The sequence below is a fragment of the Penicillium coprophilum genome (genome assembly GCF_028826855.1).
Source record: "Penicillium coprophilum strain IBT 35676 chromosome Unknown utg000004l_segment0_segment0, whole genome shotgun sequence".
Classification (NCBI taxonomy): domain Eukaryota; kingdom Fungi; phylum Ascomycota; class Eurotiomycetes; order Eurotiales; family Aspergillaceae; genus Penicillium; species Penicillium coprophilum.
Window position 1 is genome coordinate 6,978,159 of NW_026622723.1, and position 15,684 is coordinate 6,993,842.

A 15,684-nucleotide genomic window follows, 5' to 3' on the forward strand; every position below is an offset into this window, starting at 1 on the left:
GAAAGAAAGAGAATGCGAGCCAGAAGAAGCAAACCAAAGGGCGTATATCAGTCATTAGAGATTAGATATTGGCGAAGATGGAATCGATTTTCGAAGGAAAGAACAACAGTAGCCATCTGAGGCCCCAACTTTTCCCACAGAGAAGGAGGAAGAAAAGGGGCAGAAAGAATGGTAACTGAAGAAGGGAGTTAAAAAGGAGTTGAACTGGAACGTGAAACATAGGTATCTGTCCAATCGTTTTACTCAAAATAATGGTCACAAGACGCCTGCTTAGATCCGCGACATGATCAAGCGCGCAAACCGAATGCCTTCCGAAGAAGAGGGAATCGTTTCTTTCGTCCAGAGCCAGCTATCACGACGTCGCGCGCAGAAGAACCATGGTCATCGGGGTTTGTGAACTCAGAAGTGCTGTCATCGTTCGGATCTGGTCCGTCGCGGGGTACTTCGGGCTCCTTCGTAATCGGGGATGTACTGTGAGCGCCATTCCCATTGACAAGGGCGCCACGACTGTGTGCTGCGCCTGCACCCTCTGCTGGCGGCGCGGACTCCTGCGCTTGGAAAAGAGACGACGAAGCGTTGTCTGGCTGTTCCGCGACTGGCTGTAGAGGGTCTTCTCCCTTGGCACCGGAATGGAGCGGCCAAGGGTTTGCTCCTGTCGACTGGCGTTTAGAGTTTCTCTTCACCAGCCTGGATGGGCGAGTCGGCTCAGGGTTCCCGGCAGAAACTGTGGTTGTGGTGATGCCGCGATTTTCATTCACCAGGCCCTCGCTGCGTAATTGATCGCGTTCCAGAGGTGATGGCTCTAAGGGAATGTCTCTTCGCGAGGGGCTTTCGACGTCAGCTTCGCGAGCTCGATTATCCGAGTTCTTGGGTTTCTTGATGCCAAGCCGGGTGAGAAGTCCTGCCTTCCGACCACGGGGAGGCGCCATGATGAACTCCTCCAAGTCTCTCTGCGACATGCCGCGTTGTTTGGCCACAGCGGCCATTCCAGACATATTTGGTGCATTTTTCCTGTGAGCTCTGGGTGAAGAGGCCATTGGCTGGGATGCAAGCACCGGTTGTGCTTGGTACCGGGCGCTCTCTTCCGAACTATCTTCTAACTCTGTCGAGTCGCCGTCGTCGGCACCTTGGCGACGGGGGATACCGCGGACAGGGCGCAACTTATTACTTCCGGGCTCTTCATCACTGGAATCTGCGAATCGACTTCTGAAGACCTGGGGTCGGGCTTCGTCCTCACCATCTGAATTTGTAAACCGAGTTGTGCGCGCCGACTTAGGGGGCGCCTTGGTGAATTTCGCTCTCGTTGGTGCCTTCTTGTTCGTTGAGAAAAACGAATATCGCTCACCTCCGGCTGGTCCTCGGAGAGTCTTACGCATTGTGCCATTCGAGGAGCCAGATGAAAGAGGGCGATGTTCAAGGGGAGATTCGTTGCGTTCTGCTGCGGCTTGCGTTCGGACGTCAGCACCAGCACCACCGGCTCTCATTGTCCGGCGCAAGGAATGGGGATCTCCACGCGGAGAAGAGCGTTTGAAGCTGCTTGAAGAATCACTTCCATTCGACATTTTCCGGCGAAGAGCGCCAGGAATACCAGATTGATCTCCTGGATTGTGGAAATTTGGACCAAGAGAGAGTGGGCGCTGTTTGGCTTTGCCAAATTGTGGGGAATTATCATTGCTCGACCACCGAGGATCCTGCATACGAGACGTGCCATTCACATCCACCGACATAGGGCGGGTGCGTGTAGTGGGTTGTGCTTGGACGCTACCATTTTGAGCTGTCGCAATGCGAGTTTGCAAATCGGCTGGCATCGGCGGGTGTGCATAACCAAGTCCATAGCCAACCGAAGAGGCAGGGGATTCCTCTACTAGGCGGTTGACCGAGTCTTGGGTCGGAGTCATGCAGCGGGCATCCTCAAGTGGTTGATCTGTCACACCTTGTGACTTACTATCCACGATGGCGGCTCTGTCGATAGGCCTCGGCGTTGCATCCCGAGATTCGCTCGCATTCCCTTCAATTGGTGCTGACCTAGGGGCTGACCGACTATCGACGATAGCATTGATGGATCCAAACCCATCACCGTCAATATCTTCCGCGGCATCGCTGTAGATGCTATCACCAGATGACTCCTCTGCATCCAAGTCGTCCAGCTTTGGCACGGCGCTCGCCACGGCTTGGGTGTTAGCCTTCTTCGCAGTCGAATCGAGACTGCGGTCGGAGGTAGAGGGCGGAAATTCGCCCGGAATCCTGTACTGGTCTAAGCTAGATCTTTTCATGTCGAAACTTTCTTTGGTTTCGTCTGCTGGGGGCGTAGCAGGTTCGACAGCAATAGCAGGCACACATAGTCCTGAGCCCGCGCTGGAATTCGGATCTTTCTCAGCGATGTCATCTGTGGATCTGGCGGCTCGTTTGGCTCCTAGGCTGCTATCGGAATGCAGTTTATGCGAAGTGCCGTTGACAGATAGTTGCTCCAGAGCGCTCAAGTCGCGTCTGTGGAGGTATTCATCTTGTTGTGTCTTAGGTGGTAAACTGTTGACAGGGTGGCTATTTGAAGGCGATATACCCGACCTTGACGCCATATCAGATTCAGTCGAAGAGCTGGACTCATTGTCACTGAAATCTGGGATTGGCGATCTCTCAAGACCGCCCCCCCGGCTACCTCTAATGCTACCAAAAGATGGAAGAACTTGTCGAGGCTTCATGACTACATCCCAGTCATCGTCGCTCGCGAATTCCGTGGGCGACTTCTTCTTGCCAACACCAAGCCAACTCATACGAGACTTTGCTTTACCACCGGATGGTGAATCAGGCATATAATCTTCCGGCGAGGTAGGAGGACTGGCTGCTGGATTGACAATTTCGGCCTCATCATCGAAACTGACCTTGGCAGACTTCTTCTTGGTATCTACCCGAGATCCTTCGTCTGATGCCACTGAGGTACCATCTGATAACTCGCTCGACTGCAGAACTCGACCGGTGGCCTCAACCGTCCTATTAGGCGATAAAGAGGTTCCTCTTGGGTGTTTCAAGGCTGATTTGACAGGAGACACTGATCTAGGCGGAGGCTGGTGTACTTGATCGCCGGCTCCAGCCACGGAGAGCAACCTGGAAAATCGAGCAGTTCGACCTGGGCTGCTCGACTGACGATGTGGCTGCTGCCCTATTTGCAGTTCCGTCGAGGGTGATGAGGGCACCGGCACTGCCTCTACGTGATCAGCAGTTGGTGATGCACTCGTTACCCGGTCGCTCCCTTGTCGCAAGCTGATATCTTTGACGTTTGTGTCCCTATCACGGGGCTCTTCTTCTTCTTGGACAGTAGATGGCAACCGCGCAGGAAGAGGTCGGGAGGAGGGGTGTTCACGTTCCACGCTGGCCACAGCAGGCACTGCGTTACCGGTGTATTGCTCTAGAGGATCGGCCTCTATAAGCGAATTCTGCACCTTTCCAGCCCGAACATCCGCACTGGAGCTGCCCTTTGGCACGCCAGCCGCTTGGGCTCCAACAACTGCGGTGCCCGCTAAAGGACCGGATTTGTTTACAATAGGGCTTCCCTGTAGACGGCTTGAGGCCTGTGCCCTAGGCTTCCCCATTGGATGTTTGTCAGATACGTCAGCAATCGATTCTTGGATAGCATCGTGGAGGCTCATCGGATTATTCTCAGGTATCGCAATCGGCGATGTAGGTCGCGAGCCTAGGGGGTACGAGAAATTCACCGAATTTCGACTGGCTGATCGTTCCAATTCTGGAACAGCCCCAAGACCGGTTACACGTTGATGCGTAGCTAGCTGAATCGGAGACCCTCGCCCATGTTCCCGATCCACGCCCCTCGGCCCAGCGCGCGGAGGAGACGATGGAGGCGAACGAATCGACGGCTCCATACTCAGTGCACGCCGAGTTGGCAGTTTCCGCGGTGTATACTGAGTCGGGACAGCAGGTAAGGGTGGCACATCGACGGGAACAGGGAGGGGTCCAACCGGTCCGGAGCTGGTAGCTGGGCGATGAGGGGACTGGTCGCGAAAGGTGCGTGCGCTCATTGAACCATTGCTACTGGAGCGGCGTAGCGTTCCACCCACGCTGGCTGAGCGCCGAGCGCCAACAGGGTTAACCTGCGATTGGGTGGAGCTACGTCGCTGGACCATGCGTTTTGTCTGGACATTTTCGATGGGGGTTGGGGTAGGCGTGGAGTTTCGGAGCGCTGCTGCCGCTGCTGCGGAAGACAAGCTGGCTGAGGAGGGTTGGGATTTTAGGAAAGCATGGCTGGCGGCGGACTGCGCAGACTGCGCGGCGGGTGAAGAGAGTGGCTAGTAGGAAGGGAAGTATTAGTTTCATATTCATGCATGGGTCGCAGGTACCCGTCGGATTGCATCGAACCCTGCAGGACCCATTTGCAGGTAGAGAATCTGCTATCCTTGGTATTTGACGCGTAGAACACACCTGGTGATGGACAGAGGCACTTCTCTTGCGACGATTGAAGACCATTGTTCAGAGTCTCGGGCCTTTTAGAGGATAGAGCGGGCCAAAGATGGGATGGCCGGACACTGCTTGGTGCAGCGCCGGGATCCGAGATCGAAGTGGATGAAGGGAATGTGGATCTCCTGATGATGCGATGGGTAGCTATAGGAAGACGTGGGAACTGAGAAGCTGAGAAGCCGAGGGGGAACAACTCGGGAGGAATCGACCAAGTCAAGATTCAGAAACAAGGAGATACGAGAGTAATGAGATAGAGCATTCAAAAAACAGGGAGAAAGGTTAAAAAAAAAAAAGATCAAAGCAGGGCTAGACAGATCCAGGCAGATCCGAGATCGAGATGGACGTCATGACTTTTGATTCAGGCATCCAAGGTGGTTTACCGCCTTGGGTTTTTTTACCCATTGTTTATGTTGTCTTCACACGTATCACCTCGGTACATATTTGGGCTAAATATTTTCCCATAGATTCCGTATATTCCATATGCAGGCAACTCTTATGAAAACGAATCAATTGAGACACGGCCTATGGTTAGTTAAAGCGAGATTTGCGCGAAGTCCAGTTCCCATCTATCTTGGAATATATATACATATGTGGCTTGCACAGAATGATATGTCAAAAGACTCTCTACTCGGTGATACTCCTCTACTTACGGTGATCATAGCTTCTATACCTCTACTACAGGTTTATAATTGACAGACTTTTACCTCGAGAGAAGGATTCACTCCAAGGGAGCGGCCTCCTGCGAGGACCGAGCTTCTACAAAGTACAACACAGGTAGGGATCGACCAGCACGACATTTTGATTGCCCTGGACAGTCATAGGTACTGACTAAGCCTGGAGATAACGGATATAGCAGGAAATAAAATGAACCAACGACCTTCGTAGGAGAGTTTCGTTATTATATAATGAATTAAATAAAGCACTGATTTCCGATTGTATAAACCAGGTGTTCGTTATATACGGGCTCATTATAAATAGAAGGATTTACTGTACTATCTTACGTTTGACATTCTACATATCACATCGAGACCCCAATCCCGACAATGACCCTCCCACCCCTCCCCCTCCCCGCAGGCATAACAAGCCGCAACATCCAAACCAGCGATCTAAACATCCACATCCTAGAAGCTGGCCAAACTACAGCAAAGGAAAAACCACTGATCATCCTCCTGCATGGCTTTCCAGAAATCGCCTACTCATGGCGTCGCGTGCTCCCTAAATTAGCGGCAGCAGGCTTCTACGTCGTAGCCCCAGATCAACGCGGCTTTGGCCGCACCACAGGCTGGGACACGAGCAGCTATGAGGATGTCGACCTTTCAACCTTCTCACTGTCCAGCTTGGTTCGTGATATTGTGCTCCTCGTACACGCGCTAGGCTACCGCTCCGTCCGCTGCGTCGCCGGCCACGACTGCGGTGCTGTATCGGCCGCCATGTGCGCCCTAATGCGCCCTGATTTCTTCCAGAGTGTGGCACTCATGAGCCATCCGTTCAACGGGGCCCCGGACCTACCGTTCGATACGGCGAACGCGGATGCCGCCGCGGGTGGGTCTAATACGGCGGCAGCGGCAGGCGGTGCGGGCGGTGCCGAGGGGTCGGCTGCTGCGGCGGGGATCCATGAGGCGCTTGCGGAGCTCGGACACAAACATTATAAGTGGTATTACTCGACTAAGCAGGCTGGGCCTGAGATGTCAAACCTCGAGCCCGAGGAAATGCATCGCTTTTTGCGGGGATACTTTCATCTGAAGAGTGGTTCGTGGCCGGGAAATCGGCCACATCCGCTTGAGAATTGGTCTGCGGCTAACTTGCTCCAATTGCCTGGGTATTACATCATGCCGTTGAAGGAGACGATGCCTGCGACGGTAGCGCGCGATATGGCACATGAGTCGTCTGACAGTCTGGCCTCGCACTCGTGGCTGCCGGATGAGGAGCTTGCTGTTTATGCGGGTGAGTATGGCCGCACGGGCTTCCAGGGTGGATTGAATTGGTATCGTGTTCGCACCGCTGCTGGAGGCCGGCATACTAAGGATTTTGATGTCTTTGCTGGGAAGAAGCTCGAGCCGCCTTGTGCTTTTGTTTCTGGTAAGCTAGATTGGGGTAACTATCAAGAGCCTGGTGCCATCGAGAAGATGAAGAACGGGGTTTCCTGCGCTGACCTGCGTATTATTCGGCTCGTGGATGGGGTTGGGCATTGGACGCCCCAGGAAAGCCCAGAGGAGGTGGCACAGGCAATTCTGGATCTGATCAGAGGTCTGCGCGACTAAATCATGATAAGTGATGTCGTTGGAGAATTATGTTTCTTGCATTTGCCATTTGGAACAGTGGAAGAAAGTATTGGATTGATATGAGAGATTCATGATGGAAATTGGAATACGTGATCTGAAAGAACTGGTTATGTTGCATTTGGCTCATGGTCATAGATGCCATTTTCGTCACATATGTACAGCTCGACCGTACTATGAATGCGATTTTCTATCAGTTTTGCCTACTTGACATAAGGGAATCAAAATGCACATGATGTATTCGTACCTTGCGCGACCTCTTCGGGCCAGTTCATTCCCTGACGAGCGAGGGCATCTACCGCGGCTCCGGTGATGCCTGACTAGTGACAAAATCGATACCTTTGAGATGGACTCATTCATATCGGTCAACTTAGTACATTATCCGGGGATCGAAAGTGCGTATAAAGTCCGAGGATAGAGTACATTGTGGCCCAGCAGATCAAAAGGCTCATCACCTCTAGAATGACTACACCGTGGAGCTCTATAGAGAAAAACAGGGCATGATTTCTATGATATTGGGGCAAGGAGAAAAGAGAAAAGTTAGAGAGCTATGTGCCTATCAGAATAGGTTTCCACTCCTGATGCCGACAGACAATTTCTCTCTTATACACAGCGTGCGCTGTCAACGAGAATCTCAACTCCACTAATAATTGAGCTTGCTGGCTCCGCCAAGAAGAAAGCGACGTTCGCAACATCAGCGGCTCAACAAGGCGGCCGATGGGAATGGCCTCGCACTTTGCCTTGGTGATCTCCGCAGGCACGGGGCCATCTGCGATACCAGCGAACTTGTTCGACAGAGATGTGTCTTCGGAGGTGAGACATATAGTATTGAAGCTCGCTCACTGGGCGTCACCTGACCAGCCAGAGCAAAGTGGGAGAGCAGCTAAGTCAGCACCTCTATAAAATGCACCACGCTAGTCCTACACAAATGCTGTCGTTCACCCAGCACTCTTAACCGTTGTCCCCCTCAATGAAAGGCTGGTGTCATCAATTTGGCGCTCGATCCTGGGTGTTGCACCTCCACCTGGGAGGCAAATGCACAGCAGGGCCACATCATTGGCTTTACCATTCTGCGCCTAGACATACCACTATTAACCGAGCTCTATATAGTTGCGGAAAATACCCAACCCTCTATTTTTGGTTCTACAACATCTAGGAATATCTCAGAAAACCCTAGTTGAATGATATGTAAATCCAGCTTAGTGTTTTAGTTTGGTTTTTTTTGTTGATTTTTTTAACGGACTATCGCTCTTACTGCCTGCCGCTTACTCCTACCTAGGAATACGACTTCAGCTCTAGCGGTAGACATCCACAAATATATTCTAGACCTTAGGCACGCGATACCGGGCCCGGGCCGGATGAGGCTCCATGGTTCCTACAATAAGAATTGCTAGAATAGGCATAGTAGTTTTGATTCTACTATGGTTCGCCCTACCCTGTCCTATCTTTATGGGAGAAGATGATACTGTCTGACTGCAATGACCATCTTGAGGACCGACTTTCTTTAAATGGTACTTCTTAGATGGTAATTCATGATTCTTGGCTTGATAAATTTGAATATTCGGCAGTAACAATCGTCAAATCATTGTACTTGGGTCCTCATATGTTAATTAGTTTTGATTTAGGGCCGACCAGCCCAAAAAGAAACCTCGTCGGAAAGGTATCGGATTGATAGAAAACCTATCATCAACACAATATGAAGCTCAGTAATGCCTCACAGTTGATAAATTTAGATGAGGGAACTCAGGGGATGGATTTTGACTCTTTTAACTCATTGCTCTTATATTTCTTCTTTTGGCTTGTTCCTGGTGCAATTTCTATGTAGGGAGTGATAACAGGGCTACACAAAATTGAAGCTTCTGATGCGATTTTTCCTTCTCCACTTCGCGAACCGGAACAAGTAAGCCATTATATTCATATTTCATAGAGTATCATAGGTTCCAGGTGTCTCAAACCGTGAGAATTAGCTCTTTAGTGTGCTAAGAGGCGGAGGTCCAGTGAGCGATCATGTATCACGGACGTGACTACGTGTAGTTACAGTTAGCCAAAGTGACAGTCGGGAAACCCTTCCGCTATCTACCTAGAACTGGGCGGCCGGAGGCAATCCGAGATATCATCTCGGATCGACTCAATTTGATAGACAGAACAAAGACTAAGAGAGTGTTGACAGAAGCAGTGGACAAGGTTGTATCTGATATTGAACCAATCTGTCAGAATCGGATACCTATCCGGGGTACGCTGAGAATAAAATATCTTAATTTGGACCCTTTTTTGTATTTGTCAAGCTTTCATCGCATTTGCTACAAGATTGCTCACTATAACCCTGCCTACAAAGATGGCCTCGACCTTACCAACAAACCCGAGCATCTTTGATGGCGTACCTTCAATATAAGGGGCTTGTATGTATGTCTCCGCGCAGAATCACTTTGAAGAAAATGATGATACTCAAATAGAGCAAGCTATCTATCTAGCCGTGGCCTGAATCTTGTATTCACCACATATCTCTAGAGATCTCTACTGTTGGGTACTTAAACCCAAAGATTTGACAGGGTATGCGATGGCTGGTAGACAACAATTTGAATTGGTCAGAGAAAGATACATTGAATTGAATGATTGCTTATATCAACAATGTTAATCAGTAATAGGCAAAAACACCTATTAGATCTCGACCTGAGAGTGGAAACATCCGGCCTTCTTTGAGTGAGCATGCGCTCGGGGTGCTCTTTTCTTCACCTCAGTGGGTGCCACACGTTTGGGGAACCCGTGGAGGCTGTTGGCGTATTTTGCGACAGCGTAAGCCGTAGCCTTGGAGTTGATAAGGAATGCCTTGTGGTTGAGGTTCTTCATGTCATCCCCAGCGGCATGGTAATTCACATCGTAGGCTACATTTGCTTTACCTCCGAATAGTTTTGCTTCTGCTTCGGTCATGATGCCCTCAGCACCAGTGAAGAGCCCACCGGCGGGAATTCCACGAGAGATGAAACCGTCGTAGTCAGATCGGCCATCGAACTCGGTGGGAATAAACGGTAGCTTCTTGGATTTGAAATATTTCTCAAACATGTGCTCAATCTCGGCGGAACCCGAAGGTCCAGTCTCGTTGAAGGCGTTTCCATCACCATCGTAGATCATGAGGGCGTAGTTGGGAGAGGCAATCATATCGAAGTTGAGATAAAGTCTGATTTTTGCGAGTTCCTTTTCGTCAAGGTGTGAGGTGTAGTACTCGCTCCCCAAGAGGCCGAACTCCTCTCCTGTCCAGAAGCAGAATCTGACGGCGTTCTTGACAGTGTATTTTGTCAACGCTTTTGCAACCACGAGGTTGCTGATAATACCAGAGCCATCATCGTTGATTCCCGGACCGGCGTCGACTGAGTCGGTGTGACCTCCCAACGACACGACGTTGTTGTGATCACCGCCCTTTGTCTCTGCAATCACATTGAATGTAGTGCGGTTTTCGGCTCTGCTGTCGAGTTTATAAGCCAAAGTCACGGCGCCCTTTGCTGCCGCATCGATCAGGGCCTTGCCGTCCACATCCGTGATTCCCGCAATGGCAGCATAAGGGCCAAGCTCACTGGTGACTCCACCCAGAGTTCCAGAGAGAGAACCTGCTTCGTTATTGTAGATAAGAACTGCTGCTGCCTTGGCTGCTGCACCAACCACCGACTTGTCTGCAAAAGTACATTCCCCACGTTTCACGAGGGCGATTTTACCAGCAGCATCTGCCGGGTAGTCCGATGCGCTGCATCCGAGGTTGGAGACCACTGCCAGCTCCGCGGTAACATCAACGCTGGGACTGTATGTCATGGCCTTTGCATCGATAGCCTCGCCATCGAGCGTCACCGTGGTCTTTGCAGTAGTCCATGTGTGCACCTGTGGCTGCTTATACACATTATAGTAACCCGTCTTCTTCAACTCGCGATAGAGATAGTCAACTGTAGCATTGTGTGCCGCACTGCCAAAGACACGGTTGCGGTCAGGATGCGCATAAGCGAGATCCTCAAGATGCTGGGCCCCCTTCAGGAGGTCTTTCAGTCGAATATCAGAGGGGAAATCATCCTAACAAGTCAGACTACCTAAGAATAAAACACAAGATATACTATGCGTACATACCGGTGAAACCAGGTGCTTCCTCCGACCAGCCCCAGCCAAAGCCACGGACAGGTGTGTAATTAACAAAAACCACTTCATCGTTAAGAATGCGCGAATCGATACCATTCTCAGTCAAGGGCAGGTCGTTTTTATACCTGTTCTTCGGACATGCCGGGGACCGTATGGATCACGCGATGGATCATAGACATTGCTGCATGATTGGCAGGACCCCAAGGGGCATGCCAAGAGGCTGGCTTGCTACGCTTGGCGGAGGGGAAGCAGTTTTATAGGGCCGGCTAGTCTTATACAGGCGGAGCCCCGACGGTACCTCTCAATATGAAGGCTGAGGTTACAGTGCCAAGTGATAACAGCCGGGAGTTGCGGGGGTCATGGGGAGGGGTTGCGCTTATTGTCTCTGGAAAGTGTTATCGAGCGGCATCAAGGACCTGAAGACTAATCACTTATTTTGTACGGAGTACTCCGTAGCGCTTATTAGGTGTCCTTGGCAATGCCCCTCTTGATTATATTGACCCATTCCTGACTGAGGCGTTGAAAATTAGCAGGAATGCACTAATTCTATACTAGATATCACGACAGACCATCATGGAAGGATTATTCCCCTCACCGTAGATGAAAACATACACCTCCTTTTCAAGCCACTAGCCCCGTGCAATCTCACGGCTCATGTGCAACAATCTAGCCCTAACCTTTGGCCTGATAGGCGGCATCTCAGTCTCCCCTAAACGCGTTCTCACGTATCATTTTGCACATGTCACCCAGTAGATCTTGGTAACCTCCTTCATTGATGAGAAAAAGAATAGACCGTGCTAAGCTTAACGGACCGAGTGAATTTTAGTAGTGCGGCGAGAGGAAAGATGACACCATACTGTGAGACGGCCTTGGAAGCGGGACAGTTCGAAGTGGCGTAGCTCCGGTCAATTCTCCGTAAACACGTTCTATAGTGGAATCAGGAGATGTAATGGCTCGGGTATATCGTAGTTGTTCTTATCTTAATTAGAATTGTTAATGGCTATCTTTCAAAACTTGGAATCCTTCATGTCTTTTGCCACGCCGAGTGCACGGTGCAGCTGTCCATTCAGGAGAGACCGCCAGCATGGCTCGAGGTTTTCTTTAACCCCTCCGACACTCATGAATATTGTAATTTGAAGACGGTCAAGGCCCGGCCTTTTTGAGGCTATGGCAATATTGCTGTACACCTCACAGGAGGCTGGTCGAAGCTCATACAACTTGTCCTAGTCGGAAGACAATCAGAAGTCATGACTAGCTCGAAAACAGAACTCGGCTTGTTGGTAAGCACACGCATCGCAGTGAGAAGCCAATAGTACTGTTCTCTTAGCTTGGGGTATCCAATGCACTCATACGCAGTTATATGATCATTTGCCAATTGTATGCAAGAGGCCTCCCGCCGACTACAATTGAATCTCCCTGAGGAGGCACGGATTTTAGTATCCTGGTCAAGCGAAGCAAAAGAGCCATGGGCTGTACAGGTCTGACAGTGACCCTCTTCGGATCAGAAGAATGCTTGACGTTTGAGGGGAAGCTGATATACCAATAAGCCCTTGTGGACAAAACAAGCATTGAACAGACAAGATGAAGATCAAAATCTAGGCCTCCTTATTTTCTGGGGCCAAATGTTGACCCGCTCTCTGCTCTTAGATCCCAGTGCAACAGTATCTTGGTAAATAAATCGTCATAGATCAATCGTTCAGATTTTATGCCCGAGATCACATACAACAGAAAAGGAGACAGAGTCCCGGGGTTGAGCCCCAGGATTCTACGAAGGTGTAAATGCACTCAGAAAGAATACACATAATATCAAGACGAGTGTTTGTCCGCTTGACTTCAGGATCGGCATCTATTTTGTACACTTCGTAGCCTAGTTATGATCCCATTATACGACTAAAGGAAGGTCATATGGATTCAGTTCCTAGCTCATGAGGATGATAATTCTCATGTGCACTCAATTCTGGTAGCCACTTCTTGCTTCCAGTCCCCATTTTAAACATGGTATTGATCTACCTAGGTATAGGTAGAAGGTAAAATAACCTTGGAAATGGCCGTACGTGCCAGAGTTTGGCGTGGAGACATCACAGTCCTACCATGGTTGTGAAGTATGTGACCCAAGATCTGTGATAACTGTATCTTGACTTATTTCAACAACGTCGGTAAAAAAGAATGGCAGATGTTTGGACATATTTGCATTTGGCTCAAGAAACATCATACAGTATAGGTGGAATACGGCAAAACTCATTCTTCGCCAAGCCAATAATTTATGCAAGACGTGGTTCTGCCCAACGTCAATATGAGATAGAAAAGTGAAAAAGTGGAGTAGATTACTGCGGACCTGGCCCCGATTTTTGTATTATGAGCTAGTTACAAGGAAGTCAAGGCTAATTGGGTACAGATAAATCCATTCAAGTTTTCACCAGCACACAAATAGTTGCATACATGAGATCGTCATACAAAAGAAAATTAAATCACACAAGCAAAAGGAAAAGAAAACAATAACTATTCATCACACCATGGATGAGGGACAAGCGTATCCAGACCCCCTCTAGGAGAAACCCAGAAAAAAAAATTTACAGACGGGAGCCGTGGATGACCTTGTAGTCGACGACGAGCTCACGGCCACCATCGTTGATAACAAGGGCACGGACGGAGCCACGGCCATCGGCGAAGGCATCGCCGATGCGCTTGAAGAGGTTGCCCTGGGTGATGACAGAGATACCCTGCTTGACATCACCGCTCTCAGTCATGGCGACGAGGCGGTTATCATCACGGAGGTCCAGGATGCGGTAGGTCTTGAAGACAGGGCCGAGCATGGTCTGGACAACCACGGAGGGAGAAGGGTTGGCGACAAAGCTGGACTCCTCCTGAAGCTTGCGGGTGAAGAGGTCGACACCGAGGTAACGGTGCTGGCCAGTCTGGGGGAGACTGAGATGCGGATCACCTGGCAAGGGCGGCCCTGAAGGATCAGGATATCGCCGACGCGGATGAAGTGGCAGGGAATGGGCACGGTCTCGCCAGCGGAGCCACGGTTGCGGGGCTCGACGATGCGGACGTTCTCACGGGGAGCAGCGACCTCACCGGCGTGAGACTCCTCATGCTCAGAGTGAGAGAAGGGGTGCAGGACACGGTCGGCAGCACGACCAACGCCACGGCGGAAAGAGTGGTACTCTCCATCGTCGTCGTAGTAACCCATTTTGCGAGTGGGGGCGGTGTCGCGGGTAGTGGACTGAGAGACGTTTACTTGAGACGGTGTGGAGTAACGAGCACGGGGCTGAACCTCACGAAGGTAGACGTCGTCTTCCTTGTAAGAGCTGGTCTGGGGCTGGGAGATCCGGTCGTACGAGACGTCGACGGACTCTGATTGGTAACCGTAGGCGGAGTCTACGGGCTGACGATAACGACGGTCGTAAGAGACGTCGAGGTCGTAGGAGGGAGAGGTACGCTGACGGTAGTCTCTTTCAGTAAGGTCGAGTTGGTTCTCGACGACTTTATCGTAGACTTGAGTACGGTCCTCGTAGTCGACAGAAGGTTGTTGGTAGCTGGGGTAGCTAAGAAAGGTCAGCCCACATGCACGGGTACCGTAAACATATAAACAAAACAAGCCAGGTCACCGCTAATTGAAGTGGATCAGGTTTTGATGACACGTAATTTTAGTCCCCGACCAAATCCGTAACCAATCTAAACCAAGATAGGAGATCTCACAACAAATAATGCTAGTTCAGCTGCAGGTCTCCACTTTCAGAAGTGGATCTCTGGAGGCTGGGGGGTAAAGTGACAAAACAAAACAGAAACTTAATACGAGGAAAAACAATTACATACCGTTCACGAGTGAGCTCTACCTCTGGGGCGTAGCTGTGCGAGGGCTGATCCTGGTGGAAGGACTGGTGCTGGTGCGAGTGCGACTTCGAGTACTGCTGCGGCTGCTGCGTGTACTGAGGGTGCTCTTCTTCGATGCGAGTACGCTCGTTTTGGACGCGAAACTCGACTTCTTGCTTTCCGTGAGCAGGAGCGGGAAGGGGAGCAGAACTTCGAGTATCTTCCCGTTCGGCGCGCGAAGTACGATCGAAATTGACTTCTCCCTCTACTCTAGTCTGAGTAGTTTCAGAGACAGCGTCACTCCGGTACGACGACGGGAAGACACTGAAGGGGATTGGAACACGGGCGTCAAAGTCCAGATTGACGGACTTCTGAGCGTCTCTTCTCGAATGCCTTTCGAACTGTCGTTAAACAACTCGAAAGACTAAACAAGAAAAGACTTGAAAGGGAAGTCTTTCTCGAGGTGGGGGTGGAGGAGAAAAAGAGAAGATCCTTTTTCCTGCACGAGATAGATGATTGGAATGGAGGGGGGAAGATAAGCTTAAGAGATGAAGAATGTTAGATCGTAGGAATGGAAGAAGAAGAAGAAAGAGGGCAGCGCAGTTGGCGAGTATCACGTTTATTTATGCCAGACCTTTTGTTTACGCCGCCTTGCCGGTTTGGGTTCTCCGCTGATCACCGAGGCTCACACTCCTCCTTACTGTCTCTATATGGTATATGAATTGGCCTATCAGAGCTGTACAATATGTCTGACAATTGAATTCTCTTCTTTCTACCTTTAGTCAATCAATCTTATCCCTCTAGAGAGGCATATTTCCATATGGATGGATACCCCGAACTGCAATACACATCGGGCCCTTTCACATGGGGGGCTGGCCAGCCTGCGCGTATTGTCACTGCGCCACCGACTATATCACCATGACAACCTCCGGGTCGAATCGGACATCTGGATCCTCTTGGCGCCGATCGCGTTTGGCTCCATCACATCACATCGGCACAATTGCAT

General features: G+C 50.5%; 5 protein-coding genes across 5 annotated transcripts; 1 reads left to right on the plus strand and 4 right to left on the minus strand.

Moving 5' to 3' along the window:
- Positions 1-287: 287 nt before the first annotated feature.
- On the minus strand, positions 288-4,476 carry N7500_007053 (uncharacterized protein; the record flags this gene model as incomplete). The annotated part of the gene is made up of 2 exons (XM_056678197.1): positions 288-4,298; positions 4,432-4,476. The coding sequence occupies 2 exons, from the start codon at positions 4,474-4,476 to the stop codon at positions 288-290; spliced, it is 4,056 nt and encodes a 1,351-aa protein (XP_056533197.1).
- A 1,034-nt stretch (positions 4,477-5,510) lies between these two features.
- N7500_007054 (alpha/beta fold hydrolase) lies at positions 5,511-6,728 on the plus strand (the record flags this gene model as incomplete). The annotated part of the gene is made up of 1 exon (XM_056678198.1): positions 5,511-6,728. The coding sequence occupies one exon, from the start codon at positions 5,511-5,513 to the stop codon at positions 6,726-6,728; it is 1,218 nt and encodes a 405-aa protein (XP_056533198.1).
- Positions 6,729-7,294: 566 nt separating this feature from the next.
- On the minus strand, positions 7,295-7,822 carry N7500_007055 (uncharacterized protein; the record flags this gene model as incomplete). The annotated part of the gene is made up of 2 exons (XM_056678199.1): positions 7,295-7,580; positions 7,689-7,822. Coding segments are annotated over 2 exons (420 nt in total), but the record flags the coding sequence as incomplete, so codon positions are not given.
- Positions 7,823-9,404: 1,582 nt separating this feature from the next.
- On the minus strand, positions 9,405-10,931 carry N7500_007056 (M28 family metallopeptidase; the record flags this gene model as incomplete). Its single annotated transcript, XM_056678200.1, has 2 exons — positions 9,405-10,799; positions 10,854-10,931. The coding sequence occupies 2 exons, from the start codon at positions 10,929-10,931 to the stop codon at positions 9,405-9,407; spliced, it is 1,473 nt and encodes a 490-aa protein (XP_056533200.1).
- A 2,501-nt stretch (positions 10,932-13,432) lies between these two features.
- hexA (putative Woronin body protein HexA) lies at positions 13,433-15,684 on the minus strand (the record flags this gene model as incomplete). The annotated part of the gene is made up of 4 exons (XM_056678201.1): positions 13,433-13,777; positions 13,804-14,401; positions 14,682-15,071; positions 15,596-15,684. 4 exons carry the CDS (start codon positions 15,682-15,684, stop codon positions 13,433-13,435), a joined length of 1,422 nt encoding a protein of 473 aa, XP_056533201.1.